The sequence below is a fragment of the Halichoeres trimaculatus genome, unplaced genomic scaffold (genome assembly GCF_033239565.1).
Source record: "Halichoeres trimaculatus isolate MK-OKI-2021-1 unplaced genomic scaffold, fHalTri1.1 fHalTri1_scaffold_21, whole genome shotgun sequence".
NCBI classification, from domain to species: Eukaryota; Metazoa; Chordata; class Actinopteri; order Labriformes; family Labridae; genus Halichoeres; species Halichoeres trimaculatus.
In genome coordinates this window covers 7,733,028-7,756,871 of record NW_027437199.1, presented here as the reverse complement: position 1 = coordinate 7,756,871, position 23,844 = coordinate 7,733,028, and the positions used below count along the sequence as shown (strand labels likewise).

Here is a 23,844-nt window from a genome sequence, read left to right as displayed (position 1 = left end):
CTGGTTTCATCCAGAATGAAGGAAAAATAGCCCCAGGCTGGGGAAACGGTGTGGCGCAGGTGTATGTGTGTGATAGGCGGTCCGGGCAACAGGCAGTCTGTCCCCGGCTGTGTGTCCGGGGGCTGCCCGGTGTGTCGGAGCCTTTTGTTTGGCTTGGCCTGAAAGGAGCACGGTTGCCAGAGATATCACGGCTCGGTATTGTTCCAGCAGGGTTACCGGAAGGTCTCCACGGCTGCATTTTATCTCCTTTTGTCTTTTTAAAACAAACGGATCCTGTTGTCTCTTGACTTCAGTTGTCAATTCTGACAGGTTTTTCTTCGAGCGGGAAATGAAGCATGTAGCCTCTCAACCCAGACCCTTAATGAATACTTAGCATTATACACAATAAATACAGTCTCTGCGCTCCTGAGAGGCAGGTGTGAACGGTTAACAGATTTTAATGTGCTGCAGCAGCTCATTATCGTCCCCCTTGTGACCTGAGCAGGTAATTGGTGTTCTGAAAGGAGCAGGTCCCAGGTGAGATAACCCGGTCAGGCTATATATAAACCATAGGCTTCAGACCTCAGGCACTGTATGGGCCTCTGATACATCACAGGAGGAACTCAGGTCACAGAAATATCGATTTTAAGTGTTGTTTGATTATTTCAAAACCATAAAAAGCCTCAACAGTCTTTCTTTGAAGACTTATTAATCATTTCTGAACATTCAAAACTCTTTGAAGACCTGTTTATCCATTCTTGACCACAACAAAGATGGCGGCAGGAAGCTAGCAAAGGTGCAAACTTTAGGCTAATTTGAGGATGATTTCATCTACAGAAAAACGACAATCATTCATTTCCGTGACAAATTAAAAATAAAAGTAACTGTCATGCAGGAAAATTGAGAATGTCTAACTTTTGGACCAATGCTTGAATAAGCTAGCTTGTTAATACTGAATATGGTCGTTTTTGGTGCTCTAAAACATTTTGTTTAGTGCTTTCTCGAGCCTACTGTTTGATGTAAAAGCTCCTCTTTGAAAAAAAAAAAACACTTTTGAATGACAATGGCAAGTTTTGAAATACTATTTTTAGGTGACTTGAATATTCAGAGAAGGTAAAGAAGATGCAGAAAATAAGAACATTTTTTAGAACCTTGCTGGGAATTTGGGGAGCCATCTTTGTTTGGGTCAAAGAATAGAGTTTCACTTGACGTTGTATTAATAATTCTGTGTAAAAAGAAGTATCTTTGTGACGTAATATCCATATTTTCTGCTGTAGCTGTCAAGTGTTTGACTTATTTTTCTTAACCCTTAGCGTTTAGCTCGCTGTCAGTTGTTTTTCTCTGGAGGTCAAAGGCCCTTATACTCATGTGCTGATGCTGAACACTTGTAGGACCTTTGAGCTGTGCGTTGTGTAATCTGAGCTGTTTTCTGGAGCTTTCCGATGGTTTTAAAGCTTCCCTTCAGATAAATGAAGATTAAAGTCCAGCTGCTCCTCGATCTGTGGGAAACATCCTCCAGCTGCTGTTCTCCTGGGGGAGGTCTGAGGGACTATATCTGGACGTTTCTCAGGACTCTAGGTCCCTGATGGGTCTGTTTTACTTTCTGGGTAAACAAAGATGGTAGACATGAAAATATCTGGGGGGGAATAAAAGATTTTGGCTCAAAGAATCTGAGGTTTTCATTCAAGAAAACAACAACAATGCTTTCTGCATACTGCCACGCTCCACTTGCATCATTCCACTACTACAAGGATTAATTTTTATTATTGTATCCTTAATGGATATGTCTGAATGCTTTTAAACTTAGCTTTTAAAAGAAATGGCAGAAACTTGTTAAAACTACCTGTTACAGTTTGTTGGCGTCTGACTGTTGCTGGGAGTCTCCAGGGAGTTTGTCCTACGGATGTATGTGTGTGTCACTGGTTGCCATGATGACGTGGTGATGTAACCGTACCTGCCAGGTGCTCTTTGAAGTGTCTGAGGAGCCGTGGTGGAGTCCGGGATGGTATCGTGAAACTGGAGCTGATCATCAATTGTTTTCTTTTTCTCTCTTAAGCAGATTGACGAGTCGAGTTTCAGGATGAGGTATAGTCTAATGATGTGGACTCACACCTGGTCAGGTAGAGACATTTACTGAGTCCTGTTAAAACCTGGGGAGAAAAGAGAACCCCAGTTGACAGTCTGTAAAGACCTGTATGAATCAGAAGTGTTATGATGTGTTATGGTAATGCTACCCAAGAATGATCCGTGTTACCATAATTTCTAAATCCTGCTTATTGGTTTGTGCCAAAGGCTAAAGAAAACACAGCAAACAGCTGTTAATCCAGTGGAGAAGTTCTGTCACACTGCCGAAAACAGACACATTTACGACCAGAGGTGATTTGCTCTGTGTTCAGTGATTGTCGCCGATATGTGATCACATGATCTCCCTCTCTGGTTTACAGTGCGGTCGAGCAGACTCTTAATCCTCTGTGTTGTTTTATTCAGGAGGTCAGGCTGACTGTTATCACTCTGCAGCTCTCTGCTGTTCCCTAATCTTCACTCTGACTTTGGATTTTTCCTGCTGCTCTTTAGGAACAGACTGAAGCAGTGAGACACGACTGAAACAGAAGGTGTGAGGCTGAATAGTGGACAAACTTTTGACATGTCAACTTGAACCAAAGAATGTTTTGTTTATGAATAACTCAGCCCATTCATGAGTAACCAAATAAGCTAATCTCACAAAAAGGGAGATGTTTTCTTCAAATGCTACTCCAGTCTGTTGCAAGGGATGCATCGATATGATCCTGGTCTTGAGTATCAGTCAGTTACAGACTTCAAGGCCTTGTTTTCACGACAACGTTTCATCTGAAAACGCAGAGAAAACTCAGTGAAAAAAATCTGCGTTTACACAGAAACGCTGAGAGACTGAAAACACTGTAGTAAGCATGCCAGGCCTGAAGGTGGTGCTATAACTGTCTTGTTCAGAAGTTTCGGGGAGATCTCCACCGAAGTAGAGTTGATCATCTGGTGTATCGGGGAACACCAAGTTAAAAAGTGGAGCAACAGATGCTCATTCTGTTGAAGACAGTCAGCAGATTGACCAGTACGGCACGATAGTTCGTGACCATCATAACAATTGTACTGTTATATGCGCGTCGCGGAGTGTGACATCAGCGTTTCCACTGAAAACACTGGCTTACTGTTATCACGGCAAAAGTTACAAAAAAATCCCACTCTGGAGGCCGTTTTCAAAAGTTTGCGTCTTAGGTCGGCTGAAACGCAACAAAACTTTTGTGTTTCACTCTTAAACCGTTGTCGTGTAATCAGCCCCTAAAAGTAAAATTGGACATCTTTGACCAAGGGCCCATCCATAGGGCATTTTTGCTGTTCTGTCTTTACTGTCCTTGAAGAATGCTCGTCTCTATGCTGCCCAACAAGAACTAGTGTCTTTAATTTCTCTGAAATTAATTAGCATCTATTCTATTACCGGGAGACCTAGCATCTTGACGTTATTGGCCAGAACTTGTGTCTAAACAACATCCCTCACTTTGCTTTGTCTTTAGATTAACTAGCATTGTTACATTGTCTGACAGGAAGTAGTATCTTTATTTGTCTAACAAGAACTTGTCCTTACCCTGTCCGACATGACTGTTTTACACTGACTTTCCTTGTAGCTTATTTGCTTGGATAATTTTATTTACTCAGGGCGAACATAGCATAAATGACTTTCAGAAGCTTGTAACTTTTTTTTTTGGTTTTTAAGATTTTTTAATTTTTGATATCTGTATCATGTAGTGAGTAAACAGGCTGTTGTAGCTTCAACATAACCCTCACCTAGGGATGGGTACCTTTCACATTTGAAGCGATACAGTACCGATGCCTGGTACCCGGCAATCGGTACCGGTACTCAGTGGTACCAATTTTCGGTACTTTTTTGTGTTTATGTGGTAAATAAATATCAATTTATTCAATAATAAAATATATGTTTTTTACAATTTAACAAATTCTTCAATATATAACCTTGAAATTCTGTGTTCATGTCGAGCATTGAAAATTGCCTATTCTTCCACTCCCTCCCAGTCACAAGGATGCGTTTAGGTACCTAAACATGGTACCTTTTGATTTTACATGAATCGATACCCGGTACTTCTGACATAATTTGGTCAGTACCTAAAAAAAGTACATAATTCTGTACCCATCCCTACACCAAGGCCTGTGCACTGAAAGTTGTTGGGTTTTTGTCCCTAACAGGCTCAGATTGTTAACGTAGGTGCATGAAATCATTTCTGAAAGAATTCCTATAGAGATGGAGCTTGTTGTCGAAGAGGAGGAGGAAGATGACTTTTGATCCAGAAAAAACAAAACAGCTGTTTACGTCACTTCCTGCATCCAGTAGAAACACTAATAAATCAGGAATTTAAACTCACAGTACAGAGGAGTTATTGATCAAACTCTACGTCATCTGTGAGTTCATACCAGAATCACACCTTAATTTCTACTCAATGAGTCAGACTTGTTTTATTTACTGATAAACTCAATTTCCTCATTTTTAGTTTTCTCATATCTGTCAATAAAACGCAACACTTCCTTTATGTATGAAGGACTCATTATGAACAGTCATAGTCAGTACGCCTCGGCTCTGAGCGACTATTTGACTTCCTGAAGCACACCTGTCCTGTACCTGCTTAGCACACTCATAGTTTCCATCGTTACCCTCGGACTGAAGGTCGGTACATTTGTCTTTACCTCGTTAAAATTAATCTTGGGCGTTCTGTGAAGATTCTGTCCCTGCTCTGCGTTGGGTAGTTAAATTTATCATGTAAACAAAATGTTATCAGCAGGTGTGTCTATGTTCAGGAGCGTAAAGATGAGCTGAGTAAGGCAGAGAGAGAACTATCAGCTGATAACTAATGAGCTCTTCTACATTAGCAAAAACTTCTCTCTATGAAAAATCTAGGTTATTAAAAAAATATACCTGTTCATGCTGCTTATTTCTACCATCTTTATAATCCTGACACAGTTACTGCACCATTTGAGGAAGAGTCATAAAGTCACAAAGCGTGACACTTTACTGCCGTCATTTAGATATGTTTAACTTTGTTGTTCCTTGTGGATGTGGATGACGTGGACTCTTTTCACGCCCCAAGAAAGATAATGAAATATCACATTTTTACTCTCTAGCATTAGTAAATGTAGTTTTCTTTCTAACGTGAAGTTTATCCTGCAGAAGGAACATATAGGAATCTGAGGTGGTCATTCTCTGGAGAGAGGGAGTACTTCAAGTCTAAGGTCTACAACAAACTTGCTAATTAGTGTAGCCAATTGTTGTTTATTTTGGTATCTCAGTGGAAAATTACTGTCCTTTTCAGTGCAGGGATGCCCACAATGTGCAGTCTCCGTGCAGCTGTGTACCTCTTAAATGCTTATTTTTGAAGTAATCCTTAAAGGTACAAGTATTGTAGTTGAGCTGTACAGAGAAACTCACTGCCTGTGACCGACTTGTCTGAAGTTGTACCACCAGTTTGAGCCACCACTTCATCTCCTTGCTTGTTAATTGAGTTAGGATGAGTCAGCATTTCTGTCATGGCAGCCTCTGTTTATTGGTCATAGCATCTTGTCAGAAACCAATGGGAGGTGTCTCTAAGTAGGGATGGGTACCGTTCACATTTGAAACGATACGGTACTGATGCCTGGTACCTGGAAAACAGTGCCGGTACTCAACAGTACCAATTTTCTGTACTTTTTTGTGTTAATGTGGTAAAAAATATCAATTTGTTTAAAAATAGAATATAAAAGTGTTTCAATTTAACATATTTTTCTTCAATATATAACCTTACAATGCTGTGTTCATGACCAGCATGGAAAATTGCCTACTTCCTCACAGTCACAAAGATGCATTTAGGAACCTTTTGGTTTTATGTGAATTGGTACCCGGTACTTTTGACAGAATTTGGTTGGTACCACCAAAAGTACCTAATTCTAGGGCTGGGTATTGCTAAACACCACACGATTTGATTCGATTTCAATTCTTTGGGCTGCGATTTGATTTGATATCCATTTGATTAGATATTGGTTTAAATGCTTCGATTATCGATTTTCGTGCCCCATGTAAACATATGTGGTTTGTCACCTCACGTTTTGGAGCAATAAAACAACCCTAACCCTGAAGAATCTGGCTTTATGCTGCTGCTGCTGCTTTTGTCACAATTTTTTTTTTTTTTTTTGGTGTCTCATGGCCCTCGACCACACAACGGGAATAACACGCACACTCCCCCCATTGACCAGGAAGATGAATGGATTCAGAGGATTCGCTAAATTGATTTTGAATTGGGTGAGGCAGTATTTCGATGCATCGATTCATCAATGTTTTTACCCATCTCTACCGAATTTGGTACCCATCCCTATCTCGAAGACTTGTTTTTTTAGTATGTCTGGTACCAAACTACAGCGAATCGCTTACTGCAAAATCGATACAGTTGAAGAGTTAAAAAAAAAAATCAACAGAAAAATGATTTTTGCTCTATAAATAATTAAATAAATGAATTGAAAAAAACATAGTATAAGCCAACCTGGTCCAATCAATCAACTAATTTGGTCTGCAGGTTGTTCCCTGTCAAAGGAAGAAGATGTGACTCAAATCAGCTGCTCTTTAAGCCCCGCCCCCTGCTCCTCCCCCACATGTCTATAATGAGCCTTTAATTGGAGGCTTAAACTCCTTGACAACAAGCTGCTGCGGCAAATCTGCAGACATGCAGAGCCCCAGTAATCCTCCACACATGAGGCACAGAGAGAGTACCTGAGAGTCGGTCTGTGAGAGATTCACCGACACGCTGCTCACCTGTGGACGTCTCTGACAGGTAGGGACCTCATCAGAAAGAAGCCTTATCTTTGAGGAGGGACACAAGGTGGAAAGTTTAGGCAGCCAAAAATCTCAGTTGTTGCTCTCTCAGGTGTGTTGAGGTGAACCCATGTGTGGTCGGAGAAAGTGGGTCAGGATGTTTTCAGCAGATCCTGAATCAGCGGTCAGCCCCTCCCCCCCACAGGGAGAGGGTCCAGAGATAGAGCTTTTAGGAGGCACAGGGCAGGATGTTTTATCTGGACTGTTGCTATAAATGCTGCAGCTGTTTGCTTTAATGGAGTGTAGTTTTCACAGAGAGGAGAGGAGCTGTGTATCTTCAATAAAACAAGTCAAAAACATTTGGGTCTGTTTGGTCAGCGGGTCTAATATTAGAAGAAGTAGAAGTGCTTTTACGTCAACCTGAGTGTATAAAAGGTTTGAGATGGACTTTGGTTTGAGATGTTAGGGTATCTGTTTTTTAGATAAAAGTGAATGCAGCAAAAACAGTCTGTATAGAGAGCAAAAGCAGGAGGAACAGATCAGCTGAGAGTTTTATTTTCTAGATCAAATTTATTCTGTCACTTTTTAAATCAGGATATTATTTCAGCAAACTTTAGACCTGTTTGTTTTATCAAAATCTGTTTTTTTCAAGTTCATGCCATGCATGACTTCCCAAGTTGCCGCTGGGCTGTAAGTGTTGCATTGCACCGACAGGAAGTCTGGTCTTGCAGTTGTTTATTGTTAACCACTGGCTACACCAGGAGTACTGACAAGGTAGCCAATGATCCCTTATGAGCCCTTAATCTGGGTAAACCAGACTGGTCTTGCTGATACTTTTTCCCCTTTTAGATCTAATTTGGAAAGTTAAAAAAAAAATACATGAATCGTCTTCAAAAATAACAAAGCAGACTTTGTTTAATTTGTTGTTTATTGGGAAATTTGGCATCTTCCAAATTCCAATTTCCTTTTTCCTTTCTCAAATGAAGAAATATTGAGTCTGAATGTTCCTCTTCTTCAGTTTTTATTTATTTATTTATCTATTTATTTTTAATTTCTGCCACAGGCGTTTACAACAGTCTAAGTTATTCACCAGATTCAAAACATTTGCATCTCTGCAGCCAGTGCATTGATTTTTCTGCTGGCACTAATTTGTTTTCATTGACTTATGAACTTATGAAACCCCTCATTACTGGCCTGAGCACACATAAAGCATCAAGTGGAGGATGACAAGTTTTCAGCCTTAAAAAGCTGATAACATAATAACTCTTCGATCTATATTTGTCGAACTGTGCTCCACTTGTCCTATTTTCCATGATAGGAAGATTCAGGGTTTCTGAGTAGGTGTTCACAGAGATCTAGTTCTGGACAGAGTTCATGTTGACCTCCCTGTGACGCCTTTACCTCTCGTTGTTATTTTTAGTTTTACGGTTCTCACTCTGGATGTGAATCAGACGGTTGTAAACTCTCTGATCTGAAGTTTGGCTTCTCGCCCGCTCTCGTACTGACTCATGATCTGTGCCGATCAATGATGTGCAGCTTTACTCTATTTATCTGCTTCTCTTCCTCCTTTAAAAACAGAAAGTTAAAGCTCAACACATGTTCTGATAAAGCTTCTCATGTTATGGTCTGTCAGTTCGGAGAAAAATAAGTCACAGCCTGTCCCAATCTTGATTTTTGACTGACAATAAAATAAAAAGCAATCAGCAAACAATAAATTAGAAGAGATTCTGAAAACTATTTCCCCCAGTAGAACCTGTTGAATAAATTATTTGTAATTTATTTACACGAGATGGGCCTCAAAAATATACAATTGGAAATTTAAAAATACATGAAGTGTGAACTAAAAATTTCATTAAATTTTTAAAAAGGCACCAAGAGGTACCTGTAATGCTGCCTCTGAATTTTGCACATTTGTTAGTGCACATAACAGTTTTGCACATCTATTTTGGTATTTAATGATTAGGCTAATCCATTATTATTGCAAAATAAAATTTGCATATAGTGTCAAATTTGACACTTTTGCAGAGGTGAAGCTGCACTTTTGCACATGTAACATTCCACATGAAGAAATCAGAAAAAAGTTTTGTTTCACATGAAACAAATTTTGCATTAAATATTGCCCCTGACAGTTTTATAATGTTTTTGTGGCATAGAGAAATTACTTAGAAATTCATTATTTTACATCTCAATTTGCATTTTTGCTATGAAAAAATTGTGAGTCTGTCATAAGTTGTGCATCTGTTATTGCACATGACAATTTTGCACATTTTCTTTAGCACATAGCAATTTTGAGGAAACCATTGTTGCACATTTGTCAATTTTGCAAATGAAGAACTGCACATGACAGTTTTGCACATCTGTTGTGGTAGGTTGCAGTTATGCTGATCTAGTATTGCATGTTTAAGTTTGCACATTTGTTAATTTTGCACTTGGAAATGTTGCACCTCTAACATTGCACATGAAAAATGACACACAGTATTCCACATGAAGATTTTTCACTTATTTCTGCACATAAAAAGTAATTCTTTTTTTATTGTACATGAAAATTTTACAATATTATCTTAGCATTAATATATTGTACATCTGATATTACACATGTGAAACTTCTTCTTCTCTGACTCTTGCACGTTGCGTTAAGATTGAATATTATAGCTGCTTTGTTCCTCCTCTGCATTCCTCATTAGTAAGGAGGTCCAGAGACCCTTCGCAGTAATGAAGCCATCAGCAGGTCTGGGATTATTCTGGATTATCATTAACCTGCTTAAACGTGCAGTGAGAGTCCCTCTGAGACCTCCACTCTTAAAGACACAGCGAGGCATCATGGGAAATTTGTCTGACTCTGTAGTTTGTAGTATGAGAAGAGATGGTGAATCTGGGGTCACAGCTGCAGGATTAAAGTCGATCACAGAGTCGGTGATGATGGATTAAACACTGTCAGAGGTGAAGAGACTGTAAACTCTGTAATCTGAAGAAGCAAACTTGCACAGATGAACCCGAGCTTATGGCAGATCGAAGTGGATTTGACGAGGTCTGGTAGAGAAAAAATGTTTTCTGAAGCAGTTCCTGGAGTGTCCACTAGAGGCTGTGTCCTTAAAAGTGTCGATCCCCATAGAGTCGCCAAAATTTTGGTGATGTTGATCTTTAGAGGCTTTATTTTGGCTGTTGTGATCGTCACCCTGTTGGTTTTTGCTGAAGACAAGTGAGGAGTTATCAAACACTTGCTGTTTTTCAGATCTCAGTTTTTCCTGCCGTATAAAGATCTGTATGTGCTGGTGGCTGACTCAAGTTTACTCGTGGCTTTACGGTCGTCTGTGTTGACCCAGAGCGGAACAGCAAAGTCTCATCCGTGTGTTTTTACAGTACACTCTCCTATCTTTTGCCACAGGACAGTTTCCTCAGCGTGCAGTCGTACAGTACACCGACTGTCCTCTCTGTCTGCTGCACAGGATGTAGGTTACAGTGAGATAAATGAGTCTTTGCTCCCTGCAGAGCTCTGTGGCCTCGATCCTGTCGGTGAATCAGAGGACAATTAATCAATCGTCACAGTGAGGCTGCTCTCATTATCACGCAGATCACATGATTTATACGATTGGATCTGAACAGAGGTCTGCGGCAGGAAATATGACTCTTATTTTAACAGCTGACCGTAAAAATCTGAGCTGTTTCTGCTTTAATTACAGATTTTTATCCTGGGGTAACAACTGAGTGAGTGTGAGGACAGCAACAAAATCAGAGGCTGAAACAAAATTTCATACGTTGATGATATCACATTAGATGTCTTAGTCTGGTGTAAGATCAGGAAATGTTGGATTACAGAAAGGAGAGTCTGAAAATGGATTTAGCGGATTTTTCTAGCTGTTGCAAAATGAAAATTGTCCAATTATTACTTTTTAGTCAAAGACAGAGACCCAAATATAAGATAAAGTAATGAATCTGTGTCTTTTGTAAGAGAAAAGAAAATGATTGTCAAACTATATTTGGAAATTTGATACTTTAAGTCATGTTAAAAATGTGATATAGAGAATAACATCCAACAAGCAAAAAATTATAATTTTGATGATATCAAATTATTGGAATGAAGTAATACATCCATGTCTTTGTAACAAAAAAAGAAAAAAAAGAAAGAGAGATTCAAACCAAGTTTTGAAATTTAACATCTCAAGCCTTTTTAAAAATGGGATTTGGAGAATAACGTCCAACAGGTAAAAAAAATCGGAATTTGACGTTATCAACTATCATAATAAAGTGATTTTTTTATTTTTCATTTAACTCCCACATTAAATTTTTCAACCAGAGATCGAACACTAGGGCTGGGGGTAAACGATTATTTTTAAAACGATTAATTGGGCGATTATTTTATCAATTAGTCGACTAATCTAATGATTAATTGGACGATAACAATTAACATTTAATTGGACGATAACAATTATTATTGGATTGGATTAATTGGACGATAATAATTATTTAATTATAAAGTAACAATTATTTTTCTGTTGTTCAATTATTTCCAAACCATAATGTATCCCAAATAAATGCCAAAACGTTCTCTCTCATAACAGAGTTTATTAAACAACACTGTTTTGCACAGCAAAATGCAAAATATAGAATAAAATTCTAAAAAATAAAAAGGCCAGTCTGTTTACTCTTACAGTCCGAACACCATGTCTCATTATTTTGTTTTTTTTTTTCCCTTAATGAAAGGAGTTGCAATTTATTTTAGCTTGTGCCTCCCAAGGCAACAATGCCAGAAAGTGGCGACCCCTGCTGTTGGATTACACTCTTAGACCAACCAAAAAAGTGACAAAAACAAACAAAAAGCACAAGATTATGAATTAAACATTAGAAAATAGACTACTTATGTGCACATGTGCTGTATTTCTTTAAACAATCTGCTGCCATTGATACCAACCTTTTCCTGATTTAGTCACCTCAGGGATCTTCAACAAAAAGAAAAGTTGAAAACAGATTGAACATTTACTGTTTGCATGGATTATTTATGTTTTAACCTCTATTTTTGTTTTTATTTTTAAGATAAAGGCATTTAAGGGTTACACCATTGGTGTTTTACAACTCCACAGGGGGTCCCGAACCCCACTTAGAGGGTTATACAAATAAAACATACAAACCTAGCTGCTTTTTCTTTTGTGGATTTATTTCAAGATCCTTTATTCAAGAGGGAGGCAGGGATTAGAGTTTTCCTCTTCTGTTAGTGTGTGTGTGTGTGTGTGTGTGTGTGTGTGTGTGTGTGTGTGTGTGTGTGTGTGTGTGTGTGTGTGTGTGTGTGTGTGTGTGTGTGTTGTCCACATGGGTGTAAATCTTCTTACCAATCCTCTTTACCTACCTCTGTCGATTCTCACAGATTCAGCGTCTTTGTTCCTGCACGTCTGAGGACTGTTATAAAACCATTATTAACATCTGGAGACGATGAAACTTTTCACCTCAATAAAATAATTTACCACTTTCACACAAAATTACCTGAGTGAGCTTTGTGTGTGATACCCCAAAAATTATAAAATTATACTTTGAACTCGCTTAAAATATTTAGCTGCCAGCATCATTTCTGGCACAGCAGAAAATCTTCTGTAAAATTCTCAGTGTTGTGTTTTTATCCTGGGTCTATTTTCTGTTGCGGAGGAACATGTTTTCACTGTGACACTCTGAAATTAAGCTTGAATGTGTTTTTCCTGTTTGAGACTGTAAAACCAAATAGAATATGAGTGATACATTTAACAGTAGAAGAAGAAGAAGCAGGAAGTGGAATATCTAGGAGTGTTTAAAGTAGTGCTTCCCCTTCACTGACTCTTTCCAGGTTTGTTTGAACGCAGGTTATTCTTTAACAGCTCACTTTGTCTGACCCCTTTGATTAAACTTCATCTGTGATCTGAAGTCTACACAACGATAAGAAACATAATAGAGTCAATAATGAGCTTAATGGTGGTTTTCATAGAGTTGAACTGAAGTTAGTTGTGTCTTTTTGATAGATGTCCGTTCTGTCTTTGAAGATAAAATGATTAACTAACCAGGAAATAACCTTTATTTGCTATGGATTTGTCCTGAAATGTCCCTGCAGCGACTGTTTTTCATTGACTGTATTCAGACAACACTACAGCTACAGTAGATCTTCACAGGTATCCTGTTTTGTGGTTTGTTAAAAAGATTTACATGTGCTTTCATCATTAAGGTAAAAAATGTGTCTGTAGCTTGGGCACAGCCTGATTAGATCACCTGTTAGTGTTGCTATTACAGGTTTCTAACTTTTAAGGATTTTATTGATAAGTAACAAAAGAAAAACATTGCAGCTGTTTTATTCTGAGGTTTTTTAACTGTATATTTTTGCTGAAAGGACAGCTGGAAAGAGAAATGAAACGTGTGAAGTAGGATTGTGGGGGCGGTTGCAGCTCTGTGAGATCCATAACATGAGAAACATGAAGACGACTGCAGCCGCGCAGGAGTTCCAGGAAGGATTTCACTGAAAAGATAACCCTGTTATTTGTGAGGCATTAGTGACACGGAGATTTGTTTACACCGTGCCACCATCTGGTTGTATTTGTTTGGCACAGCAAGATGCTAATCCAGATGCTAATTTTGGCTCTAAACTTAAGGAATTGAAATTTTTTAGAGTGTCTTTTTGATGTATAAAATGCTAATTGTGAGATTTTTAAAGTCTCCAAACGGTGTCCTGTCAATCCCAGATATCCTGTCTAAAGCTCGGCCTTCTGCTTTCCAAACCGCCTACTACACTTGGAGTGCCTACTATTTTGGCTGATATTCAGTATGTAGTAGGTAGTATGCCAAAACTTGCAAAATCTGCTATATACTAAAATTCCCTGGATGTCCTTCTGATCCAGGAACATTCCTCAGTATGCCACAGACCAGTCTACCTGGCACACCATCTCCCACAATGCACGGTGCTAACGCTGTTTGTCAATGCGGATGGCAGGTTTCAGTGAATTAGCGACTGGAGGGGTACCAAATTAGGTCCTTTTATTGATACCAACCAAATTCTGTCAAAAGTACCGGGTATCAACTCACGTAAAATCAAAAGGTATCATGTTTAGGCACCCAAATGCATCCTTGTGACTGGGACGGAGTGGAAGAGTAGGCGATTTTCCATGCTGGACATGAACACAACATAAAAAGGTTAAATACTGAAGAATAAAAATGTTGAAAAAAAACCCATTTCATTATTTATTTTTTAATTTCTTTAATTTTTTTTTTTTTTTTTTTTTTTGCCACATAAACACAATAAAGTATAGAAAATTGGTACAGAGTACCGATACTGATAGCCAGGTACCAGGCATCGGTACCGTATCGTTTCACATGTGAAAGGTATTCATCCATAGCGCTATAACTAGAACACTACAACATTTATGTTTGACGGTCTGTGAGATAGAAGTGAAGTGATGAGAAAGAAACTGGTAAATCTTGTCACTCTGTTGTAAAAGAGGTGTTTATACAAAAGTGTTTTTTTTTACATCAGCTTTAAAAAAAAAATTGACCACTTCCAGATTTTTTAAATAAACAATATAACTTTTAGTGTAAATTAAAAATCAAGAATAAAGATTTTAGCTGTGGTATGATCAACAAAATAACTAAAATCTTACAATCCACCCATAGTTTGTTTTGTACATTTTTGATAAAGGTAAAAAAATCATCAGCTTTTGCTCCACCTTACGAAACTGAAAACCAGAGTAGTACACTACAAAACAGACACAACTGAACTGTCATACTGGGACATCATGCTCTGATGAAGAAGACCTATTCTTAAACATCAATCCCATAAACACATCATTGAAATTTTCACTGAAGAAACTGAGAAGAATCTGAAGCTCATCTCAGAATCTCATCCGAGAGCTTCCTTTTTCCCACAGACTGAATTTGTGACCGGTGAAGTCGCCCCCTACTGGACTTTACATTGAACACAGTTGTAAGACACCAGAAAGCTTTAGCATGGCCTCATTATCATTATCATGTTGCATAAGAGTTGATTTTGTTTGCTTTAAGTGACATCAGAGATTAGATATTTAACTCCTCCCAGAGTAAACACAGCTCGAGATCATGGAGTCTTCTTCTTTGCATCGACATGAAGCATAATTCCTTCATTATAAGAATTTGTTTGCAGTGAGTGCGACTCTCATAACAAACTCAAAGGTCGAGTGAAGTTTGCCCACTGATTAGAGTGGAAACGAAACCTCCATCCCCTGAATAATGATCACAACTATTTCTCATAATCTCTTAATCCTTGAGTAATTTTACACACAAACACAGCAGAAAAGCTGATTATCAGCCTCTTAGCTGTGGTGTTTGACATGTTTGTTCATGTGTTTTACTCATTAGACCATACGTCTTTGGGTTTAGTGTTGACCAGATAACATTTTGCCGACTCGTCTTTCACATTTTAAGAGGAGTGTGTGCTGTGTTTACAGTCCAGTTTACTGCAACTTCTCCCAAAGCAAACACAGATAAAGAGCATCTGTCTGCGTGTATCTGTGACCTTTGACCTCTTTAGGCTTCAGCGTGTGTGTTCAAAGTGTGTTTGTTAAAGATTATCAGCCTGTGTGAATTCAGCTTTGGAAATTTTTTTTTTTTAGAGACATCACAACACACATTGTGTTATAATGGATGTGATTGGAGGACAAAAGGCAGCTGAGTGACACACAGATAATCTACAGTCAGCAGCTGTTAGAGGGCTGATAACTGTTTTATTTTGAAAGGTCAGCTGAGAAACTCATCAGTAGCTTTTAAGCTAACTGATTCATTCTCTGAGTGAGAGCCACAGGTGCTGTTCTGTCCTGATGTCCCTGAAGGCACTGTTTATTTCAGTTGTGTGGATGTTTCCAGAACAGCAGCTCTGATCGTTTTCTTCAGACTGTAATTACGCTGAGCTCATTTCTCCCTGAGCGCGGTCTCACAGGTTTACACGCCTCCTGCCTGTCATTGTCATGGTTACAGAGTCCAAAATGGAGCCCGTGTCCCAGCTGAATAAAACATAGAGTCCTGGGAAAAGTAATCACACGTGTCTGCACTGTACATACAGGACACACACACTGAGCATGCTCATAAATCACCCCGGGGACTCTTTGTGTGTGCAGGTCTTTTAATTTCAGTCTGATGTGACATTTTGCTGCAGGAAGACTTTAATGATGTGTTAATGAGATGTGGGGGGGCTGTATATATATTTATATATGTGTGTGTTTGTGTGTGACCTTTGTTCCTGTTTGAGACGATCTCCTGATGAGATGTTTGCAGACTCAGAGAAACGTACTCTGGTCTCCGTATAGTATGAATTTAAACTTAAACACCAGGTGTTTGAAAATCACTTGAAACAGATGTTGTCAGTTTTTCTTCATCTAGTGTAACAAAGTGAAGAAATAATCTTTAGCGACTGCAGCTTTTCCTTTTAAAGTGTGTTTATGTTCATGTTGGACAATTTATTTTTTCAGAAACATCTTTGAGTTTTCAAGATTTGTGATAGTGAAATGACAATCACAAAAAAGTATTATTTAGAGAAAATAGTGAAGTCTTTATCAGTATAATTTCTATGCTGACGATATTCACGTCTGTTTTATTTCAGGTGACTGTCCGCTGTGAGTCAGGATGAACGGATATGACCCTCCAGCCCTCGCCTCGGGCATCTTCGGCTCTTACAACCCACAAATCAAGTCAGTGTTTAATCCATCCCAACGCCTGTTAGCGAGTTTGCTAGCATATCTGCTAAAGCTGCTGAGTCAGAGTGGTGATAGTTTGGTGATAGTTGTGTTATATCATGATTTCAACTATATATAATCTCTGTATCTGAATTAAAAGTGGAATATTTTTCCACACACAGCTTTGTGAAAGAATTGTGAGGCATTAAAATGATGACATTAGCATGCTAACATGCTAAAAAAAAATCACATACAGGATGTCTACAGCTAACATTTGACATTACTGTTCACAGGGCTTGGTTTATGGCATGATGATGTCACATTTACAAACTGAAACCTCAATTTTTTCTCATAATTTTCTTGTTTTAACTATTAATTCTTGGTCATATGTGTAGTTGTGTAAATTAGACATTAGATAAAATAAATATTTTATTATCAGCTACAGGTTTGAGTTTTTCAACAGGGGTAAGAAAAATCTTAACTTTGAGAAGTTGCTTAAGAAATAGTTCAAAGCTTATCATGATACTTCATAATAACAGAATAGATAAAATACTTTAAAATTTGTTAAATAGAAATTGCATCAACAATCCTTTACATATATAAAAATGTCCACATTAAACAATCTGTCTACCTATGTTATTAATTAAATAATAGATACTTGGTGGGTTAAGGTTTCACTTACAGGTTGATAAATGTGTTGCTGTTATGTTCCTGTGAAAGAAATCTTTAATATTTAATGAAAGCTGTGAATGTAGATGCTTCATGTTAACGCACACAGGTTTTCATTTAAAGCTTCACACTGAGCACATAGTCTAAAAAAAAGCAGATTCAGCTGTAATGAATTATCTTTTCAAAAAGGAGGGAGAAGATGTTTCTGTGAGTTTTATACTATTTGAAAGTAAAATTTTGTTAACTTAATACATGTCAGAAAATATAAACCAGAGCTGATGAGACTGTAAACATTACATTGTGTGTGCAGAGCTTCAGACTGACAGTGAAACCTGAGCTCCGCCCTCTCTCAGGTTCTTTGATCCACTTATTTAATCAGCCGTGCTAATTTCACAAAGCTAACGTGGCTGCAGGCTGCACACAATGAGGTCAGTGAACCAGAGCACAGAGCAGGACCTGATCCAGGATCTGATCCAGGAGCTCAACATGGGCCAGTCGAGGATCCACCAGCACAAGAAACAACTTAAATTGTTTCTCTTTCAAATAATAATGTGATTGACTCTCTGATCGGCATTTTAACCTCATTTACTGCTAATTTTCATCGCTGCACTGTTTGGTGGTCAGTAAATGGTGATTACTGCAGAAAGACAAAGAATAAATCAAGGAAACAATGCATAATACATCTTATACTCAAATTGAAATAGGCAAAACAGAAGTTCAAAATCATACATGCAGTAACAACACATGACCACAGGTGGTGCTGTGGAGCACAAAACCTCAAGTTTATTTTTTGCAAAAAAAGATAAAACAATTACTAAATACATAACTCTTGGGGGGTATTAAGGTTGGTTTTAACCTTGCCTACTTTGGAGTCTTCGTTGTTTAAGAAGCTCAAAAAGTTTTGGCATTACCCCAGGGAGATTTGTGTAATCCCACCAGGACTCCACTGGACGAAAAAAAACAAAACAAGAAGTGATATTTCTTTTGTACTGTAAAGTTCCTAGGTCTAAAATACTTAAAAGTAGAATTTATGTCCAAAAATACTACATTTTATTTGAAAACTGAATAATTCAGGGATTTGAAAACCATAAAATGACTCTAAACCTGAATTCACATGTGGAAATTTGTACATTTTTAAGTCTTTGCATCAGTCCTGTAATTTAATGTAGTTAAACATCATATTTGGAGTCTCTGAGGTTTTAGGTTTTAGTAAATCATCTCTGGAAAAAATTGGCTGGTGAATCATTCGAAGTTAAACCTTGACATTCAGATTAGGACTGGATAAACTGATGAGACAAACAGAAAGAAGATGATAAGAAATGGTTTGACTGACGTTGAATTCATATTTCTTCTTCTGCGGTTTAAAATAAGCCTGAATGAAGACCAGCATTCTGTCAGTCTGATGTATTTACAGTCAGATCTCAGCCGTACTCGCCCTGCTGTTCACTCCGTCGTCAGTGTGAATCACCCGCGTTAATTATTGATCTTCCAGAATAAAGTGTGAATGTGTGAAAATATCCAGTTTCAGGGTGTCACTCGATCACACAGCAGACGTCGAGCGCAGACGCAAGCTGTCTCCTCACACAAATGCAGAGTCCTTCGCGTAAAAGGGCAAATCAACAAGACAGAAAACATGAAGTCCTAGATAGTAAAAAAACTGTGCTGCTCATACTCACACACAGATGCTAATCTGAGGTCAGCTGAGGAGAGGAACCAAAAAATGTGACAGGAATTTATGATTTTTTAAAACAAGATTAACGATAATCAAAAACAAAAGCAAAAAGTGTTTTTTAACTGCAACACCTTTTTCTCCTGCTCTGTTTCTGAGGATTGACTCCTCACAGTGCTACTCTCTTGGAAACATGTTGGAGCTGTCAGCTAATCAAGAAAACAGATCTGATAAAAGAGGAAACAGAAACAAATCAACAGTTTTTTAGCATAAGTTTATTTATTCTTTCTCTTTCTCTCCTCAGTGGCCATGGCTCGCAGTCTCCTGAGCCCTCCCACCATAAAGCCAAGTCTGGTGCCAAAGCTCTGTATGGTAAGTCCACATTTTACTGTGTAAACTAAAACCCATTCAAAAAAAGATAATTTTACAATTTTTCGTATAATCTTTTAAACACACCTGATAAATTTTGAACTAAGACTTTTTATGAATTTGCACCCTTATGTGTTTATTTCTGCATTATTTTCATACTGTTTACTGCTTGTTTGTTTACTGTTTCCTTTAATAACTGTTTATTTGGTGTTCATAATGCTGGTTTTGAAGTAACTTTGTAGACACTTAAACTGGGACTCAGCTTTAATTTGTTATTCTTTGATTTTTAATAAGCATGTTTCTGAGAATAGAAAAACAATATTTTTAGATAAATTATAAAAGAAGAACCACGTTGTGTACCGTGACGTTATACTGTCGTAGTTTTATTGTGAATCAATCTACAGCTCTGATCTGTGTTAAAGTGACACGAGACTCTCTCTTCATCGATATCAGGAATCACACTCTGCTTCTCACATCTCATTGGCTGCTCTGTCACCCCTCTGGACCAATCAGAGACAAGCTAGTCAGAGTGTTGTGAATGTGTTCCTGTCAAAGGATGCAGAGAGATGTTAGGACATCCATCTGTTACAGGATCATGAGGACACATTTCTGATTATTATTTCTGCATTGTATCATCTCTGTTGTTGTCATTTTTTTTATATCCACACGACCAGGATCAGATGAGATCTATTTCCTGCGCTCGTCTGCCAAACACAAAAAGAAAAGTCAAAGTGAGATGATTGAGTTTGGAGTGCAGTGTGTTTGAAATTTCTTTTTAGTAACCTGGCTCTTATTTTGTTAAAACTAAGTATAAATCTTTCCAACAAGGCTAAAAACTTCAGAGAGTATCTTCACAACAAAAGTCTTAATAAACAATATTTATGATAAACTAAGAGCCATGTCACATAAACCTTGTTTTTTCTTCTCTGGGGTCAGACTTGCATGTTGGACCCAATTATTGTTTGCTCAAGAAAGTCTTTTGAAGAATGTTTGGACTTTAAGTTCCCAAAGTTGCATCTCTCATAGTTGTTCACACTAGAACTGTCTGTTGTTTAAAATACTTTGGACTAATTGTACCATTTCTGGAGGTCCCCGTCTGGTACATAAAGTCACATTGTCTGAAAAGAAAAAATTATGAAGCCCCCAAAAATCATCTCTGGGGTGAAATAAGAGCAATCTGAGCTTAAGAAGAAAGTAGAACCAAGTGGCAACATTTGGTATTAAAGGTAGAGACCATAAAATGCAAAAAAGTTCAGTTCCTCAGTTGTCCACTAGAGGCTGTTACCTAAAGTGAGTCAATCCCCATAGGACCCCATGTTAAAACGTCCAACTTTACAGTAGAAATAAATGTTTTTACTGCTAGGAACATGAAATACAACCGTTTAAAGAAATGTAGTTACATTCAAAGTAAAGCTGCATGTTTCCTCCTCACATGGGATTCTTCACAGTAATGGTTTAATCGGAAAAGTAACGAGTGACTGTGGTTGTGTAGGTCCCTTTAATGTCTCCTTGGACATTTGGAGTCCCAGCATCTTTACACACAGTTTCAGTAAGTTTGGAGCAGTTGGATTGTTTATCTAAATCCCCAACACCTCAAACCTCACCTTACCCTCATGACAAGCAACCTTCAACAGACCAACGATCAACAAGACTTCCTGATGTCTTATACCAAGTTCAACTGAAGCACTAAGTTTTGAATAAAACATTAAAGCTCCTGTGTAGAGTTTTTGTCTGTTTATAAAACAGACTTAAATTCACACGGATACCAGTTTATGGTCTCTTAAAGCAAACAAGATCCTCAGAAACTAGATTAGATATTTGTGTATAGTTATTTTTGAAGCCTGACGTTAACTCCAGGGGGTAGTTGTCAGGAATAGGAAAGTAACATCAAGCCACTGGTGCTAGATTTAGCTTGATTTTCCAATGCTAAAAGCTGTTATGGGAGAATACACCAAAGAACTGTGAAGAACTTCTTTGTCCACAGGGAGGCGCTGCATGGACAGAAAGTTCCTCACAGGAGCTGAGTTTAAAAATTGGGTATTTTAATGAGTAACTTTCATTTATCTTTCAGTGTTTTGTGTTTTTTTACCCTTTGACTCTCCTCAACTTATCTTTGTTGAAATGCAAAGTCTGCATGGTTGTTTTTCAGTCCTGACAGGAAGTTTTTTGCTTCTCATACTCAATCAGAAAATGAATTTATTCCCTAGACAATTTAAAAACAAAGTTAAGAGGTAAAATGTTTCACCTTGTCTAAAAGTTTGTTATAGAAAATAGCTAAGAGTTATCTGTGAAATCTTTGATTGAAAAGACAGAAAAAACGAAAATAAAATCTTCCTGTTGGGTCAATATTGAGTATCATGACTGAACTTTGTTATTTTTTTATGAATTGAATGTCTAATTTGCTGTTTTTCTTCAGAACAAAGAAGAAATTTTACCAAAACCAGCATCAACAGCCTGACAGACACGTCGCAGTATCATGTGGAGGTGAGATAAATAAAAACGACCTTTTGGGTCACACTCAGGAATTTTCTTCAGTCCTGCTGCAGCAAAACTTTGGGTTGGGAGGATGTAATAGCATGGATTTTCCAGTGATTGTTATCTAAAACCCAAGAGATGGGCTGTCAGAGCAGCTGGAGTGTTTTATGTTGATCTCTATCATCTCCTGTGTGATGTTTAGCACCTGACGACGTTTGTGTTGGACCGTAAAGACGGGATGATCACGGTGGATGATGGAATCCGTCGTCTCCGTTTGCTGGATGCTAAAGGGAAAGTTTGGACTCAGGAGATGTTGCTGCAGGTGGAGGAGAAGACGGTCAGCCTCATCGACCAGGAGACAAAGGTCAGCTACTTCCTCATTTGTCTTTTTCTGGGGGAAAAACTGGGGTAAAACTATTTTTTTGTTTGTTTTTTTGAGGTCAGTGGGTATTTTGTTTTAGTTTCCATATGTGTTAGTGGGTGAGTGTAAACCCTGAGTTTTGCCTGAAGGTATTTAATTTAAATTATCGTCTTTTCAGAACGAGTTGGAGAATTTCCCCATCCTGACGATCCAGCACTGCCAGGCGGTGATGAACGCCTGTAGCTACGACTCCATCTTGGCTCTTGTGTGTAAAGACTCGAGTCAGAACAAACCAGACCTCCACCTGTTCCAGTGTGACGACATCAAGGTGAGCCGCCTCTGATTGGGCTTTACAGTTCAGAGACGAGGGAAAGAATCTGGTTTGAAAGCTGTTTTTTTATATATAAGAAAAAAAATTGGCCGGTTTTCATGTAAATTCTAGTGGGCCGAGGAAAGCGCCCTGTGGTACACCTGCATCCATTCAACAACATGTATAAGCACGGAAAATGTTTAATCTTAAATGTTTAATATGTGTTTTTTTCTTGGTTATGGTTTTTGTTGTTGTCTTCAAGGCCAATCTGATCCATGCCGACATTGAAAGTGCCATGATCGATGCCAAAGGAGGCAAAGTGAAGAAAAGACCTGAAGCACTCAAGTAAGACCCAACCATCAGACCAATCTGGAGGCTTTATTAACTTGCTGAAAGCCGATTGGCTGATCCATCCTCCATCTTTCTGTTCAGGATGATCCTAAAGAGCGACGGGATCATTCCCCCTCCTCCAGCAGCTCCCGCCCCTGAACCACCAGCGTCGAACAATCTGGTCGACGTGAAGAGTCGAGCGGCTGCGTGGTCAGCCTGGACCAATGAGCAACAGGACTGTAAGTGAGCGAAATGATGACGCTAAATGCTGTCGTTAAACTGCAGATGTTTCTGATGACATTGTTCGTTTCTCTCCTCAGACGAGAAGCAGCGACAGTTGTCTCTCGAGGACGGCCCGGTGGAGATGACTGCAGCTCGGGTGGACCGAGACGTGGTGAGCCTCCAGGTTTAGACAGATCTGTGAGCAGCTGGTGGAGCGGCTGAGTTTAAATCTGAGGTCACTGAAGTTCAGAGAACAATAAAAACGAGACTTAAGCTGATTGAAGAACGCAGGTTTTATTTGGATGTAATCAGACTCTTGGAAGCTTTGAGGGAAAATCCTGTTACATAATGAAAAATGTGCAGATATGAGCGCCGTGGGAACACAGATCTCTGATCACGTTTAATCATCTAATTCTGGGAACAGTTTAAACGTTACCCAAACCAATAAAAACATAAGTATATACTAAACCAGCTTTTTTTTTTTTTGGCAGCAAATCCTGAACCACATCCTGGACGATATCGAGTTTTTCGTCACTAAACTTCAGAAAGCAGCCGAGGCGTTTGGGGAGCTCAGCAAGAGGAAGAAGAACAAGAAGGGGAAGAAGAAAGGACCAGGAGGTATTTTAACATATCCACAGCTGTTTTTTTTTCCTAAAAACTTTACATCACATTAGGTTTTCAACCCAGCTGGGATCAAAATGGATTGTGTTTCAGAAAAAGTAAAATCAAAGATATCTGTGTGAAACTCCTAAAAACCTTTAATTAAGCTGAATAAAAATGCTCCGTCTGTTTTTCTGAGGATGTTTTCTCATTTTTGTCCACCAGAGGGCGTCCTGACCCTGCGCTCTAAACCTCCAGCTGAGGAAGAGTTTGTGGACTGTCTGCAGAAATTCAAACACGCCTTCAACCAGCTGGTACGAGCTCCTTCCATCCTCTTATAAACTGAAACTAAGATGTTTTATTTTCTTTGTAAATACTAAATTTACTCTCTGA

General features: G+C 38.5%; 1 protein-coding gene across 7 annotated transcripts in view; it reads left to right on the top strand.

Annotated features, from left to right (window-relative positions):
- The window catches only part of eps8a (EGFR pathway substrate 8a, signaling adaptor), a 35,050-nt gene that overhangs the window by 1,034 nt on the left and 10,172 nt on the right, over positions 1 to 23,844 (top strand). For 5 of the 7 annotated variants that reach the window (XM_074698326.1, XM_074698325.1, XM_074698321.1 and 2 more), the window contains exons 2-12: positions 16,374 to 16,461; positions 19,089 to 19,156; positions 19,828 to 19,884; positions 21,570 to 21,637; positions 21,831 to 21,992; positions 22,168 to 22,317; positions 22,562 to 22,644; positions 22,732 to 22,868; positions 22,950 to 23,023; positions 23,343 to 23,469; positions 23,677 to 23,765. In XM_074698326.1, the coding sequence (XP_074554427.1) occupies positions 16,397 to 16,461; positions 19,089 to 19,156; positions 19,828 to 19,884; positions 21,570 to 21,637; positions 21,831 to 21,992; positions 22,168 to 22,317; positions 22,562 to 22,644; positions 22,732 to 22,868; positions 22,950 to 23,023; positions 23,343 to 23,469; positions 23,677 to 23,765 (1,080 nt within the window). In that variant the 5' untranslated portion in view covers positions 16,374 to 16,396. Of the gene's footprint in view, positions 1 to 6,746; positions 6,819 to 16,373; positions 16,462 to 19,088; positions 19,157 to 19,827; positions 19,885 to 21,569; positions 21,638 to 21,830; positions 21,993 to 22,167; positions 22,318 to 22,561; positions 22,645 to 22,731; positions 22,869 to 22,949; positions 23,024 to 23,342; positions 23,470 to 23,676; positions 23,766 to 23,844 lie in introns of those variants that run through there. The other 2 variants (XM_074698320.1, XM_074698324.1) reach the window with 2 other exon arrangements.